Below are 13,757 nucleotides of genomic sequence, written 5' to 3' on the forward strand. Positions count from 1 at the left end.
ATGCCAAATTCTTGAGTTGGGATAAAATACCCCATTTATACATTAGTAAACAGACCTGATCTGACAATCAAGTTAACATCACACGTTCCGTAAAGTGGTTGCACATTATGTGTAAAGAATGGGATTACAAAGTCTCTGTATTCCACTAAAAAAACAGGACTAGGCAAGCAGTATTTTAACCCTTGACTGACTGAGAAGTGATGTTTATCCAACTATTGATGTCCCTGCAATACAGGCCGTTTGAGACACATGCTAGCACCTTCCCATCAGAATTGCAACTGGTAAGGGTGTAGTGTATGGTGCACATGGGCCCAACATGCCAAACACCCTGCACCCATAAGAGACCTACCATCTGCGCAAGGGTCCTCCCGGTGGAGACATCTTTCCAGCCATGTGTTTGGAAGGAGGATGCCGGCAAAGCAGACAGCGTATACATCATCCATTTCTGTAAACATTGTTGGAAAGATGGCAACACTTCTGAGAGTTTCCTTTACGGGGACCCCACACGGACTCCATTGGATGCTGCTGGAAGAACCTCTCCAGGTATTGAGGAAGGGGGCCACTGCATGGTAAGTGGGCCCTCTGCACATGCTCCCTCAGCTGTTAAAACACACCTGGTCTAAAGATTACCTAGTGTCCGCTGTTTTTCTACAGCAAATCAATCATTATTAACTGCATTTGCACTTAATGACTTTCCGGCAACGCTTTGTAATTCTTTGATGTCTACAAGTACCCAATATCACCACCACAACATAGCACATTGAAGACAGTTTTATATTTGGCAAACTCTGGCCTTTCTGCCAGGTCACATGTAATTACTACACAGCAGTGAAATTACTTTTCTTTCCTATTTATTTCACTTTTAAGTCCAATGCTTATTACAAATCCTGCAAAAGGTACGTCTAGAGAGCATTAGAAGTCCTCCCGAAGCATTGGGAACCCAGGACTACAAGACAGTATAGCTCCAGTCATGGCGGAGGGTAGAACAGCAGGGGGGAGTGGTAAAGAAAGCTGGGGAACATCATATTAATCGCTGTACAATGACGGCATTTAGTAGGTTAGCTTCTTTCAGAGTCTGGTCCTCATCAGTCAACTCCTTATTTGGAAAAGTAGTCATTAGCACAAAGCTTGTGGCGGCCATAGCGGGTCTGGCACTCGCAATATACAGACGAATATCACGGATCCTGAAGAAAATATAGAACAGATCAGTGTTTAAGGAGCGTCACAATAAAGTATAGAAAAGTTACAAAACAAGGGAAATCAATCTGTTGTTGCTGCAGATGTTGGGGAGCACCAAGTGCCTTTATGTTCAACCAGAATCACAGACTACTATAACACAGGTTACCTCAACTTTGGTTCAAATGTGTCACATTGGGCGGTATTCAAATGATATATCACGCCCAATCTCCTTTCTAAAGTGAACCCCGTTATCGTGCATATTACCCCTTTAGTAATCAGGTTTAGCTGCATAAAAGGTTAGGGTACCTCGCTACCTCGGGGGTAACGAGCTGAAATGATAATACCACACCCATCAGCAGAAACAGAATGGGTATGGAAGAGGGTGAAAAGAATTGAATACCGCCCATTATGTCAGTGGTCTACTGTATGTAGTGGGCATTATGGACATTTATCTCTCCACTAAAGCCGGGTACACACTGGGCGATTTCAGCCTAAAAATTAAACAACAAATGTTGTTAGCGTTTATTTTTTAGGCTTATATTATCCAGTGTGTATGGGGTTAATATCGGTGAACGATGTGCGCTCCTGCACGTCGTTCAGCGATCACCAATATTGAGCCGACATGCAGCTCAACCATTCAATGTCGGGTTGAGCTGCATATCCGGGAATGCTGGCAGTGACGTCACCGATCGTTATCATTGAACGATAACGCTCAGTGTGTACACGCTATATCGTTGAACGATATAGTCGTTCATCCCTGGCATTTCATTATCACCCAGTCTGTATCCGGCTTAACACTTAATCAGTAGCTTCACTTTTGGGACATGCAATAGAACATGAATGCCTGTTTATTTGTTTTTTTAGCTGCTAAAGTAGGCATATGCATTTATTAATAAGAAAATAGTCTGACATGTGATATGAAACCAGCAGAATTATCAGCATGAAAACACAGGGAGACTGGAAAATAAGAATTTACTTACCGATAATTCTATTTCTCGGAGTCCGTAGTGGATGCTGGGGTTCCTGAAAGGACCATGGGGAATAGCGGCTCCGCAGGAGACAGGGCACAAAAAGTAAAGCTTTAGGATCAGGTGGTGTGCACTGGCTCCTCCCCCTATGACCCTCCTCCAAGCCAGTTAGGTACTGTGCCCGGACGAGCGTACACAATAAGGGAGGAATTTTGAATCCCGGGTAAGACTCATACCAGCCACACCAATCACACCGTACAACTTGTGATCTAAACCCAGTTAACAGTATGATAACAGCGGAGCCTCTGAAAAGATGGCTCACAACAATAATAACCCGATTTTTGTAACTATGTACAAGTATTGCAGATAATCCGCACTTGGGATGGGCGCCCAGCATCCACTACGGACTCCGAGAAATAGAATTATCGGTAAGTAAATTCTTATTTTCTCTATCGTCCTAGTGGATGCTGGGGTTCCTGAAAGGACCATGGGGATTATACCAAAGCTCCCAAACGGGCGGGAGAGTGCGGATGACTCTGCAGCACCGAATGAGAGAACTCCAGGTCCTCTTTTGCCAGGATATCAAATTTGTAGAATTTTACAAACGTGTTCTCCCCTGACCACGTAGCTGCTCGGCAGAGTTGTAATGCCGAGACCTCTCGGGCAGCCGCCCAAGATGAGCCCACCTTCCTTGTGGAATGGGCCTTAACCGATTTAGACTGTGGCAGGCCTGCCTCAGAATGTGCAAGTTGAATTGTGTTACAAATCCAACGAGCAATCGACTGCTTAGAAGCAGGCGCACCCAACTTGTTGGGTGCATACAGTATAAACAGCGAGTCAGATTTTCTGACTCCAGCTGTCCTGGAACATATTTTCAGGGCCCTGACAACTTCTAGCAACTTGGAGTCCTCCAAGTCCCTAGTAGGTGCAAGGCACCACAATAAGCTGGTTCAGGTGAAACACTGACACCACCTTTAGGGAGAGAACTGGGGACGAGTCCGCAGCTCTGCCCTGTCCGAATGGACAAACAGATATGGGCTTTTTTGAGAAAAAACCACCAATTTGACACTCGCCTGGTCCAGGCCAGGGCCAAGAGCATGGTCACTTTTTATGTGAGATGCTTCAAATCCACATATTTGACTGGTTTTAAACCAATGTGATTTGAGGAATCCCAGAACTACGTTGAGATCCCACAGTGCCACTGGAGGCACAAAAAAGGGGTTTGTATATGCAATACTCCCTTGACAAACTTCTGGACTTCAGGAACTGAAGCCAATTCTTTCTGGAAGAAAATTTACAGGGCCGAATTTGAACCTTAATGGACCCCAATTTGAGGCCCATAGACACTCCTGTTTGCAGGAAATGCAGGAAACGACCGAGTTGAAATTTCTTTGTGGGGCCTTCCTGGCCTCACACCACGCAACATATTTTCGCCACACGTGGTGATAATGTTGTGCGGTCACCTCCTTTCTGGCTTTGACCAGGGTAGGAATGACCTCTTCCGGAATGCCTTTTTTCCCTTAGGATCCGGCTTTCCATCGCCATGCCGACAAACGCAGCTGCGGTAAGTCTTGGAACAGACATGGTACTTGCTGAAGCAAGTCCCTTCTTAGCGGCAGAGGCCATAAGACCTCTGTAAGCATCTCTTGAAGTTCCGGGTACCAAGTCCTTCTTGGCCAATCCGGAGCCATGAGTATAGTTCTTACTCCTCTACGTCTTATAATTCTCAGCACCTTAGGTATGAGAAGCAGAGGAGGGAACACATACACCGACTGGTACACCCACGGTGTTACCAGAACGTCCACATCTATTGCCTGAGGGTCTCTTGACCTGGCGCAATACCTGTCCCGTTTTTTGTTCAGACGGGACGCCATCATGTCCACCTTTGGTATTTCCCAACGGTTTACAATCATGTGGAAAAAACTTCTCAATGAAGTTTCCACTCTCCCGGGTGGAGGTCGTGCTGAGGAAGTCTGCTTCCCAGTTTCCATTCCCGGGATGAAAAACTGCTGACAGTGTTATCACATGATTTTCCGCCCAGCGAAAAGTCCTTGCAGTTTCTGCCATTGCCCTCCTGCTTCTTGTGTCGCCCTGTCTGTTTACGTGGGCGACTGCCGTGATGTTTTTCCCACTGGATCAATACCGGCTGACCTTGAAGCAGAGGTCTTTGCTAAGCTTAGAGCATTATAAATTTACCCTTAGCTCCAGTATATTTATGTGGAGAAAGGTCTCCATACTTGATCACACTCCCTGGAAATTTTTCCCTTGTGTGACTGCTCCCCAGCCTCTCAGGCTGGGCTCCGTGGTTACCAGCATCCAATCCTGAATGCCGAATCTGCGGCCCTCTAGAAGATGAGCACTCTATAACCACCACAGGAGAGACACCCTTGTCCTTGGATATTGGGTTATCCGCTGATGCATCTGAAGATGCGATCCGGACCATTTGTCCAGCAGATCCCACTGAAAAGTTCTTACGTGAAATCTGCCGAATGGAATTGCTTCGTAGGAAGCCACCATTTTTACCAGGACCCTTGTGCAATGATGCACTGTTTTTAGGAGGTTCCTGACTTGCTCGGATAACTCCCTGGCTTTCTCTTCCGGGAGAAACACCTTTTTCTGGACTGTGTCCAGAATCATCCCTAGGCACAGCAGACGTGTCGTCGGGATCAGCTGCGATTTTGGAATATTTAGAATCCACCCGTGCTGATTGTAGCAGTATCCGAGATAGTGCTACTCCGACCTCCAACTGTTCCCTGGACTATGCCCCTATCAGGAGATCGTCCAAGTAAGGGATAATTAAGACGCCTTTTCTTCGAAGAAGAATCATCAATTCGGCCATTACCTTGGTAAAGACCCCGGGGTGCCGTGGACAATCCAAACGGCAGCGTCTGAAACTGATAGTGACAGTTCTGCACCATGAACCTGAGGTACCCTTAGTGAGAAGGGCAAATTTGGGACATAGAGGTAAGCATCCCTGATGTCCCGGGACACTATATAGTCCCCTTCTTCCTGTTCGTTATCACTGCTCTGAGTGACTTCATCTTAATTTGAACCTTTGTAAGTGTTCAAAAAAAAAAATTTTTTAGAATAAGTCTCACCTAGCCTTCTGGCTTCAGTACCACAATATAGTGTGGAATAATACCCCTTTTCTGTAGTAGGAGGGGTAATTTAATTATCACCTGCTGGGAATACAGCTTGTGAATTTTTTTTTTTCCATACTACCTCCTTGTCGGAGGGAGACTTGGTAAAGCAGACTTCAGGAGCCTGCGAAGGGGAAACGTCTCGACATTCCCATCTGTACCCCCGGGATACTACTTGTAGGATCCAGGGGTCCTGTACGGTCTCAGCGCCATGCTGAGAACTTGTCAGACGCGGTGGAACGCTTCTGTTCCTGGGAATGGGCTGCCTGCTGCAGTCTTCTTCCCTTTCCTCTATCCCTGGGCAGATATGATCTTATAGGGACGAGAGGACTGAGGCTGAAAAGACGGTGTCTTTTTCTGCAGAGATGTGACTTAGGGTAAAAAACGGTGGATTTTCCAGCAGTTGCCGTGACCACCAGGTCCGATGGACCGACCCCAAACAAGTCCTCTTCCTTTATACGGCCATACTGTGCCATTTGGAATCTGCATCACCTGACCACTGTCGTGTCCATAACATCTTCTGGCAGTTATGGACATCGCGTTTATTCATGATGCCAGAGTGCAAATATCCCTCTGTGCATCTCGCATATATAGAAATGCATCCTTTAAATGCTCTATAGTCAATAAAATACTGTCCCTGTCAAGGGTATCAATATTTTTAGTCAGGGAATCCGACCAAGCCACCCTAGCTCTGCACATCCAGGCTGAGGCGATCGCTGGCCGCAGTATAACACCAGTATGTGTGTATATATACTTTTTATTATATTTTCCAGCCTTGTCAGCTGGTCCTTGAGGACGGCCCTATCTATAGACGGTACCGCCACTTGTTTTGATAAGCGTGTGAGCGCCTTATCCACCTTAAGGGGTGTTTCCCAACGCGCCCTAACTTCCGGCGGGAAAGGGTATACCGCCCATAATTTTCTATCGGGGGGAACCCACGCATCATCACACACTTTATTTAATTTATCTGATTCAGGAAAAACTATGGTAGTTTTTTCACATCCCACATAATACCCTCTTTTGTGGTACTTGTAGTATCAGAAATACGTAACACCTCCTTCATTGCCTTTAACGTGTGGCCCTAATAAGGAATACGTTTGTTTATTCACCGTCGACACTGGATTCAGTGTCCCTGTCTGTGTCTGTGTCGACCGACTAAAGTAAACGGGCGTTTTAAAACCCTTGACGGTGTTTTTGAGACGTCTGGACCGTACTAATTGTTTGTCGGCCGTCTCATGTCGTCAACCGACCTTGCAGCGTGTTGACATTATCACGTAATTTCCTAAATAAGCCATCCATTCCGGTGTCGACTCCCTAGAGAGTGACATCACCATTACAGGCAATTGCTCCGCCTCCTCACCAACATCGTCCTCCTACCTGTCGACACACACGTACCGACACACAGCACACACACAGGGAATGCTCTGATAGAGGACAGGACCCACTAGCCCTTTGGAGAGACAGAGGGAGAGTTTGCCAGCACACACCAAAAACGCTATAATTATATAGGGACAACCTTATATAAGTGTTTTCCCTTATAGCATCTTAATATATATATATATATAAGCATATCGCCAAATTAGTGCCCCCCCTCTCTGTTTTAACCCTGTTTCTGTAGTGCAGTGCAGGGGAGAGCCTGGGAGCCTTCCCTCCAGCCTTTCTGTGAGGGAAAATGGCGCTGTGTGCTGAGGAGATAGGCCCCGCCCCTTTTTCGGCGGCCTCGTCTCCCGCTCTTAACGGATTCTGGCAGGGGTTAAATATCTCCATATAGCCTCCGGAGGCTATATGTGAGGTATTTTTAGCCAAAATAGGTATTCATTTGCCTCCCAGGGCGCCCCCCTCCCAGCGCCCTGCACCCTCAGTGACTGCGTGTGAAGTGTGCTGAGAGGAAAATGGCGCACAGCTGCAGTGCTGTGCGCTACCTTTAGAAGACTGAGGAGTCTTCTGCCGCCGATTCTGGACCTCTTCTTACTTCAGCATCTGCAAGGGGGCCGGCGGCAAGGCTCCGGTGACCATCCAGGCTGTACCTGTGATCGTCCCTCTGGAGCTGATGTCCAGTAGCCAAGAAGCCAATCCATCCTGCACGCAGGTGAGTTCACTTCTTCTCCCCTAAGTCCCTCGTTGCAGTGATCCTGTTGCCAGCAGGACTCACTGAAAATAAAAAACCTAACAAAACTTTTACTCTAAGCAGCTCTTTAGGAGAGCCACCTAGATTGCACCCTTCTCGGCCGGGCACAAAAATCTAACTGGAGTCTGGAGGAGGGTCATAGGGGGAGGAGCCAGTGCACACCACCTGATCCTAAAGCTTTACTTTTTGTGCCCTGTCTCCTGCGGAGCCGCTATTCCCCATGGTCCTTTCAGGAACCCCAGCATCCACTAGGACGATAGAGAAAAGATACTGCAACTAATTTCCCAAAACATTTTTCAAATATGAACCACAAAGGTAGATACATTATTCTGCGTGAACCCGATATTCCACTGTAGCTCAGCTAAACAGAAACATATCTCCTTACCACCCAACCGAAGCATTATATGTCAGTGCTTCATAAATGATAATGGTGAAAGAACTAAGATAGCAGTTATCTTTGCTGTGCTGACATCACTGCCCACGTTACAGCGCATAAATCAAATCACATAGTGCATTTCTGTAAACCTATGTCACAGCCAAATATCATAATCTCCTCCTTCCTAACATGGCAGTCTGCTGCAGAGCAATGAAGAGTAGCATGATGGCCAACACCTATAATTTTTAGAAGGACTGCATGGGGATCAATGATCTAAAGTCTAGTTGAAGTCAGACTTGTTATGCATGATTTTTTAAACAATGCCTAAAAACCTTCAGAGTAAAAGGAACACTAATGCTATAATAGTATTAATAAAGTACTATTTAAAATGCACACGTGGACCCTCTTTAATTGTTTCCCTCTCCCCAACCTTCTCTGGTTACCCTGACAACTCCGCCCTCAACCTCCTCTATTCCCCAAAGCTGTTCTTGAAACCCTAAGGATCTGAGATCTCAAATATCATACTCATTTTGAATTCACCCTTCCAACCAGGAATGATTCCTTACTAAAGTTAGACAAATCCTTATCTCATCTCCATATTTCCTATTGGACTTGCCTAGGTATTAAGTCCCTGGCAGACTGTCTTTCCCAGTCTTCCATGTTACCCTTTAATGACCTCCATCGTAAATTTAACCTAGGCCCTCCTACTTGGTTCTATTACCTACAACTTAAACATTGAATTAATTGGCACGCATACTTGCTCCACGGTATTTCGGATGCCTCCGGACAGGATTCTAAATAGATCAACTAGATCATCATCTCCTACTGGTACTGCTTATAGTCTCCCCCAGAATTGAAAGACAAGTCCATTATTCAGCTTAACTGGGAAACTGATCTTCAGCGTACTTTCACCCTTAAACAATGGCAATCTATACATTTATCCTCTTTTTCCTATCTAAAGGTACTAATCCTATAGAAATGCATGTCAAACTTTTGAATAGATTGTACATGACACCATCTAAGCTACATAAGATATGGCTTGCGACCTCCAAGCTTTGCTGGCGCTTATGCCACTCTGACAGGACCATTTTCCATATTTTTGGGGGGACTGCCCTGTCATAAGAACCTTCTGGTGTGATGTGTTTAAACTCATACACCATGTTTTCAACCTCCTCTTAACAACAGATCCTTCCCTAGCTATTCTCCATTGGTACCATCTAGTGTTCCTAAATCGGCTCACTATGTCCTGGGCCATATTTGATACCAGCCAGGGCCAATATAGCGCAACACTGTAAATCTCTCGTCTCGCAACCCCCCCCCTCCCCCCGCCACACACACACACACATCCACACACACCACCCCCTGCTTGCAAAAGTTATTTACAAGACCAATTTCATTTTGAAATGGAGATCAGGGATGTTCCTTACTCTACATCCCCTTCCTCTCCTATTGTGAAATGGCTCCTATGGCATATTTATCTCACAGAGGATAAGGGTGCCGGCCTGCCTGCCTCCCCCCTTCCCGAATCCTCCCCACAGAGTCCCTCCTACCCTTTCAATTTAAATGAACCCCCAGTGGTGGAATCAGATGCCTGATATATATATTTTGTATACTGTACTTTATTGAATGTTTGACGCCTCTATATGACCTGTCTGCCTTACCCTTTTTATGTTTTTGTCCCCTCTCCCATGTTGACATAATAAAAATGCATCTGTAGGTGTATAAATATTTAAATAAATAAATAGTTTGGGAGATTTTGTTGGCCAGTCTGTGTAGCGTTTCAGATGCTAAGGTTTCATACAAAAGAATTGCCAGAACTTTTAACCCAATTGCATTCATGAAGCACTCCTGAATGGTCTGTGAAAACTGCAATATACTGTAGTTGCCAAAAAGGCTAGTAAAAGTCAGTGATTCTCAAACATGTGACCAGAATCTAGACCTTCCTTTCTGAAAACACAGAGTACCTTCAACATACGATTCATTACCTGTGACTGTGATTGAACTTTTGGACCAGTCTCCCTCCGTCTGCCAGTCGGATTTGGATATTGGTGACAGGCTCAGAGTCACTGACAGTCACTGATGAGCTGGCCCTGGCCTCGTTTTCTGCCTGCTGGGATGGGCAGGCAGCACTGAGGATACAGGGAGCCGTACTGACAAAAGAAAAGAAATGGTTTATGTGCTATAGAAATGACATAAGACCGGGCCAGGAAGTTCTTAGGAGATCTGTGCTACACAAATAACACTCTCGTGCTCTCACCTGCCCAGTTTCTGCCCCTCTCCTGCAAAGGCTTTAAAGCTAGCTTTAAGTCTCACAAAATCCTCGTCACGGTGGTCTTCCATATCTAGGTTCACCTGACCACCTTGGGCTAATCTGCGCAGCTCAGCCGGAATCTCTCTGCATTTATGTTTTAGAAAGAAAAGAGTTGGAAGGAGAGTGGATTACATGGACTGTGAGAAACAACATGCATATAGACACAAGTCTACTAAAGGTACCACTGATAAACCCACGATTTCCAGGTAACTGATAATTTCTCTAACGTCCTAGTGGATGCTGGGAACTCCGTAAGGACCATGGGGAATAGCGGGCTCCGAAGGAGGCTGGGCACTCTAGAAAGATCTTAGACTACCTGGTGTGCACTGGCTCCTCCCACTATGACCCTCCTCCAAGCCTCAGTTAGATTTCGTGCCCGGCCTAGGTTGGATGCACACTAGGGGCTCTCCTGAGCTCTTAGAAAGTTATAGTCTTAGAATTTGTTATTTTCAGTGAGACCTGCTGGCAACAGGCTCACTGCAGCGAGGGACTAAGGGGAGAAGAAGCGAACTCGCCTGCTTGCAGCCGGATTGGGCTTCTTAGGCTACTGGACACCATTAGCTCCAGAGGGATCGACCGCAGGCCCAGCCTTGATGTTCGGTCCCGGAGCCGCGCCGCCGTCCCCCTTACAGAGCCAGAAGCAAGAAGATGGCCTGGAAAATCGGCGGCATGAAGACATCCTGTCTTCACCAAGGTAGCGCACAGCACTGCAGCTGTGCGCCATTGCTCCTCATACACACTTCACACTCCGGTCACTGAGGGTGCAGGGCGCTGGGGGGGGGGGGGGGCGCCCTGAGGCAGCAATAAAAACACCTTGGCTGGCTAAAATACCTCAATATATAGCCCCTGGGGCTATATATGAGGTAAATACCCCTGCCAGAATCCCATAAAAAGCGGGAGAATAGGCCGCGAAAAAGGGGCGGAGCCTATCTCCTCAGCACACTGGCGCCATTTTTCCCTCACAGCTCGGCTGGAAGGAAGCTCCCTGGCTCTTCCCTGCAATTCTACAGTACAGTAAGAGGGAAAAGAGAGGGGGGGCATTAAAATTGGCACTGTATACAGTATATTATATAAAAAGCAGCTATTAGGGACATAACTCAGTTAGTCCCTGTATATATATAGCGCTCTGGTGTGTGCTGGCATACTCTTACTCTGTCCCCCCAAAGGGCTTTTGTGGGTCCTGTCCTCTATTTGAGCATTCCCTGTGTGTGTGGAGTGTGTCGGTACGGCTGTGTCGACATGTTTGAGGAGGATAATGATGTGGAGGGGGAGCAGATGCCTTTAGCAGGGATGTCACCCCCTGGGGGTCAGACACCTGAGTGGATGGTATTATGGCAGGAAATGAGTGCACGTATAGACTCCTTACATAAAAAATTTGACGACTGACACCAGTGTCGACGACGATGAGTCAAATTTAATGCCCGTTAAGGCCATTCACTGCATGATTGAGGCAATGAAAGGTGTTAAATATTTCTGATTTACATCCAGGTACCACAAAAAAGGGTATTATGTTTGGGGAGAAAAAACTACCTGTAGTTTTTCCCCCGTCAGATGAATTAAATGAAGTGTGTGAAGAAGCGTGGCCTTCCCCTGATAAGAAATTGGTAATTCCTAAGAAGCTACTAATGGCGTTCCCTTTCCCGCCAGAGGATAGGTTACGTTGGGAAACACCCCCGAGGGTGGATAAAGCGCTCACACGTTTGTCTAAAAAGGTGGCACTACCGTCCCAGGATACGGCCGCCCTTAAGGAACCTGCTGATAGAAAGCAGGAGGCGATCCTGAAGTCTGTATATACACACTCAGGCATTATACTCAGACCAGCTATTGCGTCAGCATGGATGTGCAGTGCTGCCGCTGCGTGGTCAGATAAACTGTCAGAAAATATTGACACGTTAGACAGAGACACGATCCTGCTAACAATTGACCATATAAAAGACTCAGTCTTATACATGAGAGATGCACAGAGGGAAATCTGCCGGCTGGCATCTAAAATAAGTGCATTATCTATCTCTGCTAGGAGATGCTTATGGACTCGCCAGTTGACTGGAGATGCAGATTCCAAAAGGCACATGGAAGTCTTGCCTTATAAGGGGGAGGAATTATTTGGGGATGGTCTCTCCGACCTAGTTTCCACAGCAACGTCTGGGAAGTCAGCATTTTTACCCCATGTCCCCTCACAGCCTAAGAAGGCGCCATTTTATCAGGTTCAGTCCTTTCGGTCCCAGAAAAACAAGCGGGGAAAAGGAGGGTCTTTTCTGTCAAGAGGCAGAGGCAGGGGAAAAAGGCTGCAGCAAACAGCAGGTTCCCAGGAACAAAAGTCCTCCCCCGCTTCCTCTTCCAAGTCCGCCGCATGACGGTGGGGCTTCACATGCGGAGCCAGGTACGGTGGGGGCCCGCCTCAGGAATTTCAGCGATCAGTGGGCCCGCTCACAGGTGGATCCCTGGATCCTTCAAATAGTATCTCAGGGATACAGGCTGGAATTCGAGGCGACTCCACCCCGCCGTTTCCTAAAATCCGCCTTGCCGATTGCTCCCTCAGACAGGGAGGCGGTGCTAGCAGCGATTCACAAGCTGTATTCCCAGCAGGTGATAATCAAGGTACCCCTACTTCAACAAGGCCGGGGTTACTATTCCACACTATTTGTGGTGCCGAAACCGGACGGTTCGGTGAGACCCATTTTAAATTTGAAATCCTTGAACACATACATAAAAAAATTCAAGTTCAAGATGGAATCGCTCAGGGCGGTTATTGCAAGCCTGGACGAGGGGGATTACATGGTATCCCTGGACATCAAGGATGCTTACCTGCATGTCCCAATTTACAATTCTCACCAGGAGTACCTCAGATTTGTGGTACAGGACTGCCATTACCAATTCCAGACGCTGCCGTTTGGACTCTCCACGGCACCGAGGGTATTTACCAAGGTTATGGCGGAAATGATGATACTCCTTCGAAAAAAGGGAGTTATAATTATCCCATACTTGGACGATCTCCTAATAAAGGCACGATCCAAGGAACAGTTGTTAGTGGGAGTAGCACTATCTCAGGAAGTGCTGAGCCAGCACGGCTGGATTCTGAATATCCCAAAGTCACAGCTGGTCCCCACGACACGTCTAATGTTCCTGGGAATGATTCTGGACACGGCCCAGAAAAAAGTGTTTCTCCCGGAGGAGAAAGCCAGGGAGTTGTCTTCTCTAGTCAGAGACCTCCTAAAACCAAAACAGGTATCGGTGCATCACTGCACGCGGGTCCTGGGAAAGATGGTAGCTTCTTACGAAGCAATTCCATTCGGCAGGTTCCATGCCAGGATTTTTCAGTGGGACCTGTTGGACAAGTGGTCCGGATCGCATCTTCAGATGCATCGTTTAATAACCCTGTCTCCACGAACCAGGGTGTCTCTTCTGTGGTGGCTGCAGAGTGCTCATCTTCTGGAGGGCCGCAGATTCGGCATACAGGACTGGGTCCTGGTGACCACGGATGCCAGCCTACGAGGCTGGGGGGCAGTCACAAAGGGAAGAAATTTCCAAGGACTATGGTCAAGTCAGGAGACTGCCCTTCACATAAATATTCTGGAACTAAGGGCCATTTACAATGCCCTAAGTCAAGCAAAATCCCTGCTCCTACACCAGCCGGTGCTGATCCAGTCAGACAACA

The 13,757-nt window shown here is 47.0% G+C and overlaps 1 protein-coding gene across 1 annotated transcript in view; it reads right to left on the bottom strand.

Moving 5' to 3' along the window:
* Positions 1 to 834: 834 nt before the first annotated feature.
* NSFL1C (NSFL1 cofactor) overlaps positions 835 to 13,757 on the bottom strand; it is a 53,899-nt gene continuing 40,976 nt past the window's right edge. The window contains exons 7-9 of the mRNA XM_063959137.1: positions 10,049 to 10,186; positions 9,777 to 9,941; positions 835 to 1,184 (exon numbers count right to left, since the gene is read on the bottom strand). Of these exons, the coding sequence (XP_063815207.1) occupies positions 1,022 to 1,184; positions 9,777 to 9,941; positions 10,049 to 10,186 (466 nt within the window). The 3' untranslated portion in view covers positions 835 to 1,021. The remainder of the gene's footprint in view (positions 1,185 to 9,776; positions 9,942 to 10,048; positions 10,187 to 13,757) is intronic.

This window comes from Pseudophryne corroboree, chromosome 3, assembly GCF_028390025.1.
Source record: "Pseudophryne corroboree isolate aPseCor3 chromosome 3, aPseCor3.hap2, whole genome shotgun sequence".
Lineage (NCBI taxonomy): Eukaryota > Metazoa > Chordata > Amphibia > Anura > Myobatrachidae > Pseudophryne > Pseudophryne corroboree.